This window comes from Cyprinus carpio, chromosome A12 (assembly GCF_018340385.1).
Source record: "Cyprinus carpio isolate SPL01 chromosome A12, ASM1834038v1, whole genome shotgun sequence".
NCBI lineage: Eukaryota > Metazoa > Chordata > Actinopteri > Cypriniformes > Cyprinidae > Cyprinus > Cyprinus carpio.
The window spans coordinates 10,549,477-10,565,250 of NC_056583.1; the positions used below are offsets into that span (position 1 = coordinate 10,549,477).

Consider the following 15,774-nt stretch of genomic DNA (forward strand, 5'->3'; position numbering starts at 1 on the left):
AGAAAAGAGAAAAGCATGATCAAGAAGATTTTCTTTGCACATTCCTTCTACAGTTTTGAGAGGTTAATAAAGTGAGACATTGATGCTAATGCATAAAAATTAAAAAGAAAAAATACTGTAACATTCAAATGCCTGCTTAAAGGGTTAGTTCACCCAAAAATGAAAATTAGGCTGCGTTTTACTCACCCCCGAGGCATCCTAGGTTTATATGACTTTCTTCTTTCAGACAAATCCAGTCGGAGTTATATTTAAAATTGTCTTTGATCTTTCAAGCTGTTTCATGGCACTCAACGGTTTTTGCATTCCTTCAGTCCGAAAGACGTGAAATAAAAAAGCTGACCTCCATACGTCATCCGCCCGGAACTGCTTAGTTTACAACAGTGAGCGCAATCTAGATTAAAGTGATCATTACATTTTGAATATGGATATTTTTCTTACAAAAATGCATTGATTCGCTACAGGAGGCCTTTGTTCATCCCCCGGAGCCATGTGAGACACTTTTTTATGGGAGGGCACTTTTTATTTCACGTCTTTTACTGAAGAAATGTAACACCCATTGAGTGCCATGAAACAGCTTGAAAGATCAAAGACAATTTTTAATATAACTCCGACTGGATTCGTCTGAAAGAAGAAAGTCATATACACCTAGGACAACTAAGCCTTTGAGTAAAACAAAACCCAACCTAAATTTCATTTTTAACTAAAACTAACCCAAAAATGAAGTTCAGATATAACAATCTTGAAGTGACACTTGACAAGAAAATGTGAAACCATACAAAAACTGTCCTTGATATTAATAATAATAATTTCTAATGTAAAATACAAATACTTCTGGAACATCTACAGTATGTACAACTTTGTATTTCATTCTAAATATGCATTCTTAAATAAATTCATTATTATTGATTATTACTAATGCTTATTTGTCTAATTTGAGCCATTGTGGAAGTTCAACAAATAATCAGTTGTCCTCAGGACATAAAAATGCAATAAAGTAATAAAATGTTTTATTCACACAGTAAGCCACTATAGTATGATGAGAATAACTGACTTGGGTTTCTGGGTTAATGGGAATCTTACCCACTGTGCCTTGTATTGATTGTATTAGGAGATATCTAATACATTTAGAGAGAACATGTGTGGGAGCTACTGACATTTTGCTCTGTGCTGCAATGTTTAAATGAAGCTGAATGTAAATTACACTACTAGAAGTTTGTTGAAGTCAAATGGTGTTACTGGTGTATTGTCATGTCTATCCACAAGGAGGCACTACTGTAGTTCTGTAGAATGTTCCAGATCACACCTGTCAGTGGAGGCCATAGAGGAATGCTGGGAGAGCTTTGCAGGGTATTGTGGGAAATCTGGTGTGTTGTCCATCCCAGAGTGCATTAGCGGCAGGTAAATGTCATCCATGTTGGGCAAAACAAAAACTTTCTGGAAAAATAATTGGACAAGATTTTTTATGGGGGTTAATGTAAACATTTTACATTAAATATTTTAACTAAAATAAACAATAAAATTGAATTACATTAGCTGCCATATGCTTAACATATACGGCTATTCATAGTGAAGCTCCTATCATCACAAAATCATCAAAACAAACCTGGAACTCATCCTGCAGCTTCTTTTCAATCCATTCAGTCACATGACAGAAAGTCACTTCTCGCTCTCCCAGTTTGGGTCTGACTCTTAGATCAAGCTTTGGGGGCCCGCAGAAACTATACCTGAGAGAGAACCCACAAAACACTTATGAATCTGGGGCATGCATCCAAAGACATATCTACAAACCTGATTGCACATAATCATTACTAGGCAAAGATAGGGCTGCTTTCTTGCTCTTAAAGTGCACCTTAAAGTGTACTTATATAGATTTTTTTTTTTTACTAGCAAACTAAAGCACATGTAAAGTACTTGATTCGAATTTTATTTGTACTGTGTTATTCAGTATGACATTAAAGTTAATATATTTTAAATGTACAAAATTGCTTTGTCATCAGTAAACTTCATCATTGCAAATATGTGATTACAAATATCAAATAAATAACATCCAAGTTTTAATAGATATGATGATTAAAGTATGTTTTAGTTTGCCATAGATGCTTGTTCAGTACATTTAAGAGTGCACTTTAAACATAATTTAAAGACAAAAGAAGTAATTATAAAATGATATATAAAGATGTACTAAAGTCCTACTAAAATCTGTTAAAAATGGAATCTACAGTTCAGCCAATTGCATTTAATAAAAATGTACAATTTCTTTTGAAGTATACTATTTCCATAATAAGCACTATTTTTACTATTTTAGCACTATTTTTTAAGTACTTATTTTTCACAAGGGCACCCAGACTGAAATTTCCTTACTCCAAAATTGCATCACTGAACTCATCACCTCACACTTGGCATTAACATGCGACCTGTATCTGGATGTTGTCCACATAAGCATTGCAAAGACAAGTGTAAGCGCACTTCTGATTGGCATGTTATCCGATCAGCATGTCTTGGTCCAGAGGAAGTTGAGGACGCAATGTGATCAGATCTCAGTGTAATGTAAATGCAATCCAGCCATCGTGTCTGCATTTGCAGGTTGACATCATGCAAAACCCCGCCTCCTCTCTCCCGAACTGTCAGAAGACATATTTAAAAATTGCTTGGAAAAAGAGATCCGATCGGTTATTCAGATGGAGAAGTCACTTGATGTTGCCAAGTGTAAATGCGCCATGTCCTGATGACTGATGATCCAATCTGCTTGATCGGATCATGGTGATCGCATGTTAATGCCAAGAGTAAATGCAGCCAGTGTTACACTTGTCTCTAATCCATAACACTCAAATTGAAATTTAATTACAACAAAGTCAAATCTTCAAGAGTGAATGACAGCAAACTTTAGATAATCTCTGCAGACATTGTGTAAGCTTAAGCAAAACTTCAGTCCCTAATGTAACATTAACAGCGTGTGTTCAGCTGAGTGAGAATGGCTCGTACCATATTCTGTCAGTGGGGGGAGGAGGAATGTTGACAGCCAGTGTTCCAGAGAGCTCTTGAACTTCCACTGCAAGCAGTATAGGGGTGTTGGACATTTCCTCAATCTTTTTTTTAATGTACTCATTTTCCGTGGCCTTCTGGAAATACTTAGACTTGGCAATCTTGTCGACAAATCTCAAAATACGCCTACTAGTACTGCCTCCAGCTGCAGCCCTGTGGGATGCAAAGTAAATTTTTCAACAGGTGGCCTTGATCCCAGACAAAATTGTTTGTTGAATTTTATAAATTGTTCAGTTAATAATAATTACCCCTCAACACCAGGTATAGCCTTTTCAGTCAGAGTTCCTTGAGTGTCAGCAGATGAAACGTCCTCCTCTTCAGAGGATCCCGCACTTGAGGATTCCTCATCACTGTCAGCCAGCAGAGAGAGCCTGGACCTGCTACTGCAGAACACATCCGGACAGGACCTCATCATAACAAAATATCATAAACATACACCCACAAACAACACTAGGATTGTACTGAGTCTAAGGAACAACAATGCAGTGTACAGTGGGCTCCAGAATTATAAATCAGTAAATATGTTTTGATTTCAAATTCTAATTAAATACACATTTCTTTATTATAACTGATAAAAGCATATAAGCAGTGTTTTTGAAAGAGGTTTCTTATGCTCACCAAGGCTGTATTTATTTGATCAAAAATACAGTAAAACATTAATATTGTGAAACATTATTACTATTTGTAATAACTGTTTTTTATATAAATATATCTTAAAAACCTAATTTATTCCTGCATAGGTGTATCTGAATTTTCAGTAGCCATTACTTTTCAGTGTCACATGATCTTTCAGAAATTATTCTGATATGCTGATTTGGTGCTGAAGACATATTTCATATTAGAATCATTTTAGCAATGCCTTTCAAAAACCTCCAAACCTTTTTTAGGATAGTATAGGTTACATAGACTTTGTAGAGGCTGTGTTAAGATGAATACTAATGACACAGTTTTTGTTTCAGAAAATGCATTTTATTCTCCAAAAACTTACAACACATTAATGGTCTCCAATTCAGTCTCTGACTCAGGGACTCCCTCCTTCCCAAGTTTGGAGAAGTTGATTTTGGTCTCTAGAGTCATTTGTAGCGCTCCTGTGTACTCCACCTCCAAATGCAACCAAAGGCCTGATACACAAAGACAAGGTCCCATATGTATATATATAATTAGCAAGATATATATATTTTTTTTCAGCTAATCTCACATACATCCATTCACTATTTTAATATTTTCTATTAATTAACGATAATGGATAATAATGTGAAACCAAAAAACTCAATATATTTCAATAGTCAAAATTAAAGCGATATGACCCGTTTATGGATGATATTTCAAATATTTATAGCACAATAAAATGCCCACATGTCTACTAGCACACATTACAGATCCATAAATGGGATGAGACCTGAGCAAGGGAGCTAGACTCTGTTGAAAGCCATTAAGCGTTATATAACACCCACAGAACATTAGGCAGGGAGTAAAAGACGCATGATGATATTAACTTCACTTCTCATGGGGAAAATACATCCTGCATATGCTTCACAGCATATGCTTCACATACATGCTGCTATTTTTTGAGGAGAATGATGTGATGTTATGTGCTTCTTTGATCCCTGATATTACAGAAGGATAATAACATCTCATCTAGTGCTCAGTGCAGGAACATAATAACACATCCGCTCCTAATGGATAAATGACCTAATCTGCTCTTTTATAAGAGGCTCTTAGGAACCCCACTCACCTGTGCTGTTGATCTGTGGTAGAGATGTGCCTGTTATCTGGGGCATGCTGGAGCCCATGGCCAGTTCGGTTAGGGTCAATTCATCCATGAAGTAAGGCAACTGTGGAAAAAAGGGTAAACTTACACAGTAACACATGCACACTGGGTAGGAACATTAATATCACAAGCTATTTATTCCACTTTTCGAAACCATGCTTAAGTATGATTTAAAAGAATATTACCTCCTCACACTTTGTCTAATTAAAGAACATACTGAAATTCCTATTTGTTCTCTTACCCGAATTTTGCTCAGCTTTCGCTGAATCTTTTGTTGGACTTTATCGGCCCAGTATTTCTCATGGAGGAAATCCCAAAAGATCCGACCAACTAGTGAATTTAACCAGTCAGGTTTTGTTTCATCCTCATGGCAACAAAAAGTCTGTTCCAAAAGGGATGATAGAAGAAAAAACTTGGAGTAATGAAGATACATTTTAATTTTCTACATTGTACATTGTAATAGGGTAAGCTGTGTCAGTTAAATTGTCCTCTAAACAAAGAGAAATGTAATATATTTCAAAATACTTGCTGTTAAAAAGGATAGTTCACCCAAAAATGAAAATCACTCCATGATTTACTCATCCTCAAGCCATCCTAAGTGCAAATGACTTTCTTCTTTCAGATGAATACAATCGGAGTTATATTTTAAAAAATGCTTCCAAGCTTTATAATGGCAATGAATGGGGGTTGAGATTTTTAAAGCCCAAAGTGAAGTGAAGCAATGCATTTGTGTAAGAAAAATATGCATATTTAAAACTTTATAAACTAATCTTATAAAAGTAATCTCTAGATTCCGTTAACTGTCATACACACGTTCATGAGAGCATTCCTGCGTGTGACTCAGGATGAAGGTATAGCCTAGGCTCCAGTGAGAATATGCTAGTCTCGCAAGAACTACAGTATGTTTTGTATACAGCAAAGGAAAATCTGTCTCCTCTTGGCTTATATCAAAATCCTCCAACATTTTTCTTTACAAATCCTCATTTTGTACTTCTAATTCAAATTTTGCTCTCTCCTCTGTGCTTCTGTGTTCATCACTTCTCACTGGAGCTTAGGATACGCCTAAGCTCCAGCGGAGCTTACAATCCACTGGAACGCCACTCTCTTGTGAATGTGAATATGACAGTTAGCAGAAGCTAGAGATTACAGTGTCACGAAAAAATCTCAGAGGCAATATGATGATCCAAAAGCAGCATTTATTATCCACAACAAAAGTTCCAAAAAAATAAAAAAGTGGTCCAGTGAACACAACTTACTCAATGTTAGAGATAAACTGGTCATATCAAGAGGTATATTATTTGGAAATATATGACATATTTGCATTTTAAAATTACAATAAAAACATGAATGAACTAACTTTTGAATAGTAGTCTGTGCTGAATTATTGGGCAATATGTTAAATATTTGCATTTAAAAAAGAAATGCAAACATTGATCAAAAATAAGCAAATTTAATAATCCCATTATTAACTTTGATGTTTTATGACATTTTTATGATATTATGAAAATGTTCCACAAAAGAAAATTTTGGAATGGGATTAATAAATTAGCTTATTTCTCAACTATCCAAGAAAAGCTTAATATTTTAGAATATTTAAAAGCAGTAAAATAATTTTCAGAATTTTGTAATAGTATTTTCCACATTTAGAGGCAAAACTCATTTTAGCCACTGTCTCTAAGCATCTGACACACTTCCCATATCCCAAAGGAAAAAGCAGCATTTAATAATTTATGGCTAATCTTTAGCAAAATATTTTACCTAGTTTTACCAATTATCAATTCACCAACATGTAAAGCCACCCTTGATAAATGTTCTTTGTCATACGTACCTGTCATATAGAAGATTTATTCTGACATGGTTTGGTGGCATTTTTAGCATTAAAAACACTTTCAATCTGTATATGACAGGCCTTTTTAAATGGTCATCTGACAAAAATGACACAAAGCCTCATTGTTTAAAGCTCACCTGTTCTTTGTCAGTAGGACTGCCCTGGGTGCTGCTTTGACAGGGGCTTTGCAGAGGACTGGCATGTGCTGAGAAGATGAGACTAGTCATGTAAGAAGTATAGTCTGGTAAAATGTTCTCCTTTACTCTGCCAACCAGATCACTATGAAACACATCTTCACTGCTGTCCTTGTCTGAGCTTTCACCACCATGTGACAGACTTAGAGGGTTCTCCTCATGCAATGCAGATTTATCTACAGAGCAAAAGAAAATTCAGAAATAAAGTTTTATATATATATATAACTTAATGAGAATGTTATCAAAACCTTCTTCAAACACATTTTTCTTAGCTGAGACACCTTCTGTCTTTCTTTATCCTTACAATACTGTACAAAGTAGCTTGTGTAATTAAAAAAAAAAATATTTTGATAGGTTTTTTTTATGTATGTTCAGTTCACTTAAGTCTTTAAGCATTGAGTGTTACTTTTTTAAGCATTGTAGTTTTTAACCGATTGCAACTTCACCAGCAGATATTGATTCAAAATGGCCCTCTTCATTGTGAATGGATGCGGAAAACAGTTGATGGAACCATTCCTCTTTCTCCCGTCCTGTTCGTCCAAAGAGGTAGAGTGTGACAGGATGGGAAACATTTGTCGTAGAGCCAGGGGGTTTCTCTATTTTCTGAGCCTCCCCCTGACCCTCTGATATCTCGTCTCCCTCCACAGCTCCTTCAGCCAAACTTATGCAGATTGGATATTTCCTGTTCCACACTCTCTTGTGTGCCAAAGCCAGTGGTAGAAGAAATACCTGTTACCAAGACAACAACTTCATTATGATTATGTGACATCTGTAGTGAAAAAGAAACTACTGAACAAAGAATAATAATGTGCATTTTCAGGCAAGAAGAAGACCCAGCAGGGGTCTTATGGGAGTTAAAAGCAGTGTTGCAGACATTATATTTTTTTTCACTTCAGTAGTTTCTTTTGTCCTGCACCTGCCAGAAGGTGGGATGTGCACACAATTACTTATTTAACAATACGTGACATCTGTACCCATCTAAATTACTGAAAGAGTTGTTACCTGTAGCAGAAGAACCACTTCTCAATATTATCAACTCGTCATTATCTTTAGGTCACCATTCAGACTGGTGGTAATTAAGCCTCTTATTAAGAAACCACAACTAGATCTTAGTGAACTGGCAAATTACAGACCCATTTCAAATCTTCCATTTAAGTTTTAGAAAAAGTTGTGTCTGCTCAATTGTGCTCCTTCCTGCAAAAAAAAAAAAAAAAAAATTATCTCTGTATATAATTTCAGTAAGGTTTCAGGCCCCATAATAGCACAGAAACTGCACTTGTTAAAATTACAAATTACTTGTTTCTTGCGTCAGACCAAGGCTGCATCTCATTGCTAGTTTTACTTGAACTTAGTGCTGTGTTCGACACCATAGATCACGACACATTCCTAGATCTATTACAAAACTATACAGGTATTCAAGGGCAGGTTTTAAGATGGTTTAGATTCTACCTGTCCGACCGCCACAACTTTGTTTATTTAAATGGGGATTCATCTCATTTATCACCAGTAAAATATGGAGTGCCACAAGGATCTGTTCTAGGTCCTCTGCTATTTTCAATATACATGTTGCCCCTTGGTAATATCATTAGAAAATACGGGATTAGTTTCCACTGTTATACTGATGATACTCAACTATATATCTCAACAAGACCAGATGAAACCAGATGAAAGCTAACAGAGTGATTCAAAAACTTAAAATAAACTAATACAAATAACTTTCTCCTATTAAATTCAGATAAGACAGAGATATTACTTATTGAACCAAAAAACAGTACACAGAATTTCATAGATTACAATTTGCAATGAGACGGATGTACTGTTACTTCTTCTACCATCAAAAATCTGGGTGTTATATTAGACAGCAACTTGTCTTTTGAAAATCATATTTCCCATGTTACAAAAACAGCATTCTTCCATCTTAGAAACACTGCCAAGCTCCGAAACATGTTACCTGTTTCTGATGCAGAAAACTTAGTTCATGCATTCATGACCTCTAGACTGGACTATTGTAATGCACTGCCAGGTGGTTGTCTTCAATAAACAAGCTACAGGTAGTCCAAAATGCAGCAGCTACAGTCCTCACCAGGTCAAGAAAATATGATCATATTACCACAATTTTACAGTCTCTGCACTGGCTACCTATTAAGATCCATATCAGTTAAAAAATATTATTACTTACCTACAAGGCCCTTAATGATTTAGCTCCTGCGTACCTAACTAGTCTTCTACCACGCTACAATCCACCACACTCCCTAAGGTCGCAAAACTCTGGACTTTTGGTAGTACCTAGGATAGCAAATCCACTAAAGGAGGTAGAGCTTTTTCACATTTGTCTTCAAGACTCTGGAATAGCTTTCTTGATAATGTTTAGGGTTCAGACACACTCTCTAACATCAAATACAAAAAAAATACACATATCTTTTTCCAATCATCCAAAAAATGCACCTCATAATCTTGGACTGCAGTTATATCTGATCAAATGTGCATTATTATTCTTTAGCTTGGGTTAAAAAATTAATTTAACTTGGTTTGAACAGCAGCTACACTAATTATGTCTCTATTTGTTTCTCTGTTTTTGGCAGATTGAAATCCTGTGGTTACTATGAATTACACAAGCTTTAGTCTGGATCCTGAACACCTGAGAAGAGATGATGCCAACCCCTCAGAGGACCTCAGATGATGCCAACCCTGATGCAATATACAGAACTACCAAATTTTGCTATAAGTTGATTGCATCGTTTAATAATTGCTGTTAATAGTGTTCATCGTCTGTTTGATTATGTCTTAAAAATTTTTTCCGTATGTACATAAACTGACAGTCACCACTGATAAGCTACTACTAAATATTGTAGAAACTTAATTTTCTGTAAAGTTGCCTTGCAAGGATTTGTATCGTAAAAAGTGCTATACAAATAAACTTGAATTGAATTGAATTGAATCTATGCAACATTTTGCCACATTAAAATTCAAGCCATTTGGATTCATAGACCAAGTAGAACTGTTTTGCACTGCCACTGAAGGGCAATGGATGCTCTTTCTACTAAGGTGCTAAAATCAGTGGTACACTAACCTTGCTGCTAGTGAGATGAAATATCCGTGAGTGGGTGAAAATCTTTTCGTAACAGGGCTCATCAAATGTAGCCCAGCGGGGAATGTTGGTACGTGGGTAGTCAAGCCGCAAACAGGGTCCGTCCAATGTGACATACACAGTGTGCATAAGGGATGGATGGTAAATCTCTGGATCATATGTGTACATCTCGTTCATCCAGCCCTAGAATGAAGAAGCATTTAACTTAAACTCTACTGTAATCTCTGCATTCTCACCACAAAGTTTTAACACAGAGACAGACAAATTAAAGAAGTGGGGCATCGGGATAAGCTCTGTAGCGGGTTGTGACAAGCAGTGGGTGTGTGTGTTATTCTGTATCAGACACTGAAGAGGAGAATTCATCACAGAAGAGAGTGGTAATGAGGGTTTTGCTTGGTCTTTGGAGAGAAGCAAGTTTAAGGCTTGTGACAATCACTGCAGTGTGTTAAAAAAAAAGATTCCCAGAGGACATGAGCTTTGACAAATTGAAGTACAGGTTTTGGTTTAATAGCAGTCTGCAAAGCTGTTGTTACCTACAGTGCTGTTCTATTGCTTTTCTTAGCATTTAACCCTAAAATGAAAACCAAAATATATGTCTTCTGCCCCCCTGGTGGATAATCCATACTCTTCAGGAAGTAGAAGAAATTGACTGCGTCCGAAACTGCATACTCTTGCAAGTGGATACTTATTTTGAATATGTAATCACTTTGCAGCTGCTAAAAAAGAATGTTCTATAGTATGAATGTGTGTACTATGAATGTAATCTTGATGTACTATATTCACAAGGTTGTCATTATCATGTGACCTACCAGTGTCAGTCATGTCGCTTTATTGCTATTCACAAATCCTCTCCCATGGCTTCCTGGGATAGTAAAGTGTCCATTGCACGCACACTTCAGAATCTCACCGGAAGTAGGTCATCTGGGTACTTTTTGCCTACTCTTTTATGAGTACTTTAAATTCGAATATACATCTTTTGTCACACACTCTTTTTCACAGACTACATAGGGAAGTATGTGATTTCAGATGCAGCCACAGTCATATAATTTACAAAATGTCCTCCTCTGTGTTCATGTCTTTTTGATGGAAAAGCTTTCCTGAGTGGTGTAGTATAGGTAGTGGTAAGAATACGTTTCATATTGTTATTGGCATTTTCAAATTTCATATTTCATACACTATTTATATAGACTCTTATGTTAAAATGTAAAGATAAATATGTTTTTTTTTTAAAGTGTATCAAATATAGGTTTGTTTTTATTTTATTTATTATTTAGTATTTAGTAATAATAGTATTAATTTATTTATTTCAAAAAACCTCCTGACCACAAACTTTTGAACAGTAGTGTATACACAAAAAATTATTTTATTAACATATTTTGTTATGCTACAAGTACCTCCAAGTAGAGAGTATCACGCCAATTCTTTTTCAAAAATATATTATAAAATGTACGAACTCACCTTGAGAGAAGATATATTGCTTTGTAGGGTTTCAAAGAGAATGTTATTATAGGAGGTCCCATGTAGTCTATGTTGGTGACTGGTGGACAGGTGTCTGATGGAGCCCCAGCGGATCAGCACAAACCCCAACATTAATCCACACACTAAACCATAGAACAGGCCAGACCAATACGCCGACAAAGGAAAGATAAAGTAGCAGTATGTCAGAAATGCTACACAGGCAAGAGCCACCCCTGGCACTGGAGAGGAGCATTGTTTTGTCACATCTTCTCCCAAATCATCTTGATCAGTTCTATTCACATTTGTGCTCTGGGATGCATTGCCATGAGTGCTGGACATCACAGGCCCGATGTCTACATGTCTGCTATGGTGCTCATGGGAAAGGGACGATTTCTGCACACACCGTTTGCGATGTCTCACAGGCCAGTTGCACTCTGGTAGAAACTCACTTTCTGCTTTCCTAGCACTTTTAGGAGATTCGGATGCAGGTAAGTCAGTGTTCGTTTTCCCAATTCCAAAGCCTTTGTAGCTTGGAGAGTCCACTGATCCTGTACTCCTTTGGTGCTTGGGGCTGCCAACACTATCTTCACGCATGATCTTACTGAACACGCTCAAAGGTTCCTGCATTGCCTCCGAGAGCTTGCGTCGGGTGTCCTCTAGCTCCATTTTGAAGAAGCTGGCTTTGGGCTCGGTGGGGGACATGTTGACTGGAGATGGAGGGGCAGTGCGGGAGTCACCATTGCGGTTTTTGGGTTGGGTAAATTGTGAGAACAAGTGCAAATTGAGCTTGGAATCAGACCTGGATTGAGACACCTCCGGCTCACTGCGAGAAAGCTCGGTGGAAATCGACTTCACAAGGCTGAGGAATGGTTTGGGCTTTAGAGAAGACTCTTTCAGTTCCAATTCTGTAGATAATGACTTCACTAAGCTGGCCAGAGGCCGGTGAGTTGGTGAGAGGAAGCCAGACCTTGGGGTAAAAGAGTTTCCCAAGGAGCCTGGTGAAGATGGAGAGAGAGGAACATTGAATGCAGGTGAGCTGAGACCCCATTCCCCCTCCGTCTGAATGTCAACCGAACATGGTCTTTGGTTCCGGAGGGAGCTGAGTGACTTTTTGCCATCACAATCCAAGGTGAATATGAGGTCACTGTCATCAAGATTATCCCATTCACCCTCGGTGTCCGTCAGTTGGATCACTATGCCTCTCTGGTCCGTGTCCTGCTGCAGCTGTAAACCTGGCCTCTGGGTCCCGCCGGCCAATTTGTGGGTTCCTTCATTTTCTGTCGTCCCTGCCATGATTTTTCTCTACAGAACACAAGTAAAAAAATTTGAGTCAGCAAAAAAAGTTTTTTTTTTTAATTCCAATGAAACTATTTTGCCTCCAGATATACGGACAACACAGTCATATTGTTTAAACTTCCATCAGCAGTTTTTAGAGCAACGAGGAAGATATTTTCATTGGCAATGCTCATTTTGGACAAAACATTGGCTGGATCAGTTTTGTGCCTCAACAAAGTAACACTTTTCCCTCTACAGCAGTGGTTCTCTACAAAGACCTGAAACTTCTGTAATCACAAAATAAATCATGTTTAATTTGTTTATTTAAACTGTTACAGTTTCTGTTAATAAAAAAGTGTGAAAACAAACACCATAAAATATCTTAAAATATCTTATCCTAAATATCTCAGCCTGAAGTATCCCATTTTGGACAATGAGTCAAAAGCTTTACAAGTGATAATATCTGGAATAAGTAAGGGTTGGAAGATCTACCTACTCTGAAATTCTAAAAAAAAAAAATACTCAGACACCATGTTGTTATATAATGATTAAAGAAAAAATTAAGAGTTCACGCACTTTGTGGCTTTTTCAGCATGTATGTTGGTCTCTCAAGTGCCGTAAATAGACTTTGCCCATAAGATTTGTTTTCTTTCTGTGCTCAATAAAAAAAGAAGAAACAGGCCAAACAGCACTTTCGGGATAATGATAATTTTTCTTACTCATTGATCATTTCTATAGGGCTAATAGAGGTTATGTAACACTTAAATACACGATACCAAACAAAACCATTAACAGAACTAATATTAATTTTGTTATGCCCATTAATTTCATTGAGTTTCCCTATAGACTGCATCATTATAAAATACAGTAGTACACCAAGGGAACCATAATGAGGGATTAAGCTATATATCTCTTAGTCAAGAGCAAATGGGACTTTCTAGTTCAGTCAACTTTGAATTAAAAGCAAAGATCTCCCACCATCTTTCTAGGTCAAGTAAGGCATTTAAAAGTAAGTTAAAGACTGCCTTTTTTGGTTATGTAAACCTGTGACACCAATTCTCTAGCAACTGGCAAACTCTATTTAATCCCTTCTTCATTCAAAATGAACTGATGAAATAATAAACCAACAGACTGTTCAAGGGCACATCTATACTAAATGGCATTTTAGATCTCTCTCATGTTTTATATAATCCTACTGAGCAATCAACAGTACTGTAAAGGCTATAAGTGTAAGTGCAGTGTGCATAAACCATAATCTGGTGTGATAGAATGAAATATGGTTTCTCTCAAATTCTGCTGGATTATATATATATCAAATTGCAGCTATGATGTACAACAGAGTAAAACACAATGTACTGTGGAAACTCTCTACAAATAGTTATTGATTATTAATTTAAGTTTAGGCAGACTTGGACACAGCCTCTGAGCTACTGTGTTTGGATGAATGGTAGTAAAAAAACATGTTGATAGACAGCCTAACTGGAAGGCAACCATCTGGACTAAACTATGACAGACAATAAATAGACATGTAACTTCTGTAGAATTTATTAATAATAAATGGAAATATTACATGCATATATTTATAATACATAAAATGCTGTAAAATCGTTTAAATTCTTTCAGATCTGTCTGACACACAAAAAAATGCTCAACAGATTAACAGCACTGCTTATTGTCAGATGAACTGGGTTTAACCCAAGCAAATGTTTCAGATGGATTATATTCATTAATAATTCCCAGAGAAAAGATGGATACAAAAACTGAGCAGAACGATCAACTTTAATTTGTTGTAACAAACAGGCAACACAGCAGGTGATTCATCAAGGCATGCAGGTGTATTGCTTTGTAGGATTGATGCAGTATATAAAATATGTAGGATACTCGTATAGATTAAAGCAACTTTGAGACATTTTAGCAGCACTGGCAATGCCATTTTCTGTGAGTGTGGAGATCATTTTAAAAGAAAAGAATAAACTCACCCAATTTCTGCACCATCGCCTTCAAAAAAATATCAGTTTTTGCGTCCTGTCAGTAACAGTGAGTGCAGTTCCGTGAATCATTCATAGAGAGGAGATAGATGACACTTTCTTAAAACGTCTTGCACGAATCATGAGTGTGCACGCAGTTTGATATCAGACTTTATGACAAAAACTCTAGTTAAAGAGCGATGTGCGCTTATATCGTTCAATATAGCTGCAGGGCTGTGCAGATGTGCATGTGTCGCTTGGTAAATCTGGACTGTAGTCTACAGCGCGCAGATCCTCCGGAGTTTTGAATTATTACTACACTTATGCAGTACATCGCTGATACAGTATATTATATTGTGAAGCTGTGTATTCCCATAGAGACTAACTCCTCCCCCTCAAAGGCTCCATCCAGATGTGATTTTGCGAACAGCAGCTCCTCAATCTGATTATAGGACGCATGGCTGGAGTCCACTTTAATCCCGATTTTAAACCAAAATAAAAATAAAAACTCTGCCCCAACATCCACTCGCTTATAAAGACACAACAAACATGCCGATGACCCTAATCACTCTACATTCGTCCTGAATTTGTAACCGTGACCACGTGTACATGCACAACACTTTCAGAATTAGATTCATATATGCTTACTGGAATATGTAATGTAATGTAATATGCATAATACAAATAAGATAATATTGTCTGGAAAATGCTCACGATTACATTTTATTATGCTGCATTTTATTAATTAAAAAATATAAAATATAAATTAATACTCACTTTAGTGATTTTTTTTTTTTTTTTTTTTTTTTTACAGGGGAAATGCACATTAATGAACATGACTGTAAATTTGCCAGAATTAGCCAAAAACTTACTTTTTCATCTGTAGACCCTTGACAGAATGTTAAAAATCATAAAAAGTAAAATAAATAAATAAATAAAAATAATAATATTAATAATACTAATTATAGAGGATATTCTGAATGTGTTAAAATTCTCATTATGTATATGTGCTTTCCTGTATCTGGTTATAAAAAATCAGGTTAATGCATTTACATGATACATAATCATATGACCACATTCAAATTAATATCTGAATATTCTTGAGTATGTAAACAAAATCAATGAATCTGACATTAAAACAGAAAAATAAT

The 15,774-nt window shown here is 36.2% G+C and overlaps 1 protein-coding gene across 1 annotated transcript; it reads right to left on the reverse strand.

The window, feature by feature from the left end:
• Window positions 1-716: 716 nt before the first annotated feature.
• Window positions 717-14,968, reverse strand: LOC109054606 (testis-expressed protein 2-like). Its single transcript, XM_042767468.1, has 12 exons — window positions 14,636-14,968; window positions 11,382-12,683; window positions 9,906-10,106; window positions 7,282-7,564; window positions 6,779-7,011; window positions 5,055-5,195; window positions 4,778-4,877; window positions 4,031-4,163; window positions 3,291-3,425; window positions 2,983-3,195; window positions 1,604-1,724; window positions 717-1,434 (listed from the first exon to the last, which is right to left on the reverse strand). Exons 2-12 carry the CDS (start codon window positions 12,672-12,674, stop codon window positions 1,270-1,272), a joined length of 3,018 nt encoding a protein of 1,005 aa, XP_042623402.1. The 5' UTR covers window positions 12,675-12,683; window positions 14,636-14,968; the 3' UTR covers window positions 717-1,269.
• Window positions 14,969-15,774: the final 806 nt, after the last annotated feature.

Excerpts from the sequence above, each read along its gene's own strand:
- LOC109054606 (XM_042767468.1), bottom strand. The coding sequence starts at position 12,674 with ATGGCAGGGACGACAGAAAATGAAGGAACCCACAAATTGGCCGGCGGG. Across the intron at positions 7,012-7,281 it reads TTTTGAATCAATATCTGCTG|ATAAATCTGCATTGCATGAG; the intron begins GTGAAGTTGCAA and ends TTTGCTCTGTAG. Across the intron at positions 4,164-4,777 it reads ACCACAGATCAACAGCACAG|GCCTTTGGTTGCATTTGGAG; the intron begins GTGAGTGGGGTT and ends TTTGTGTATCAG.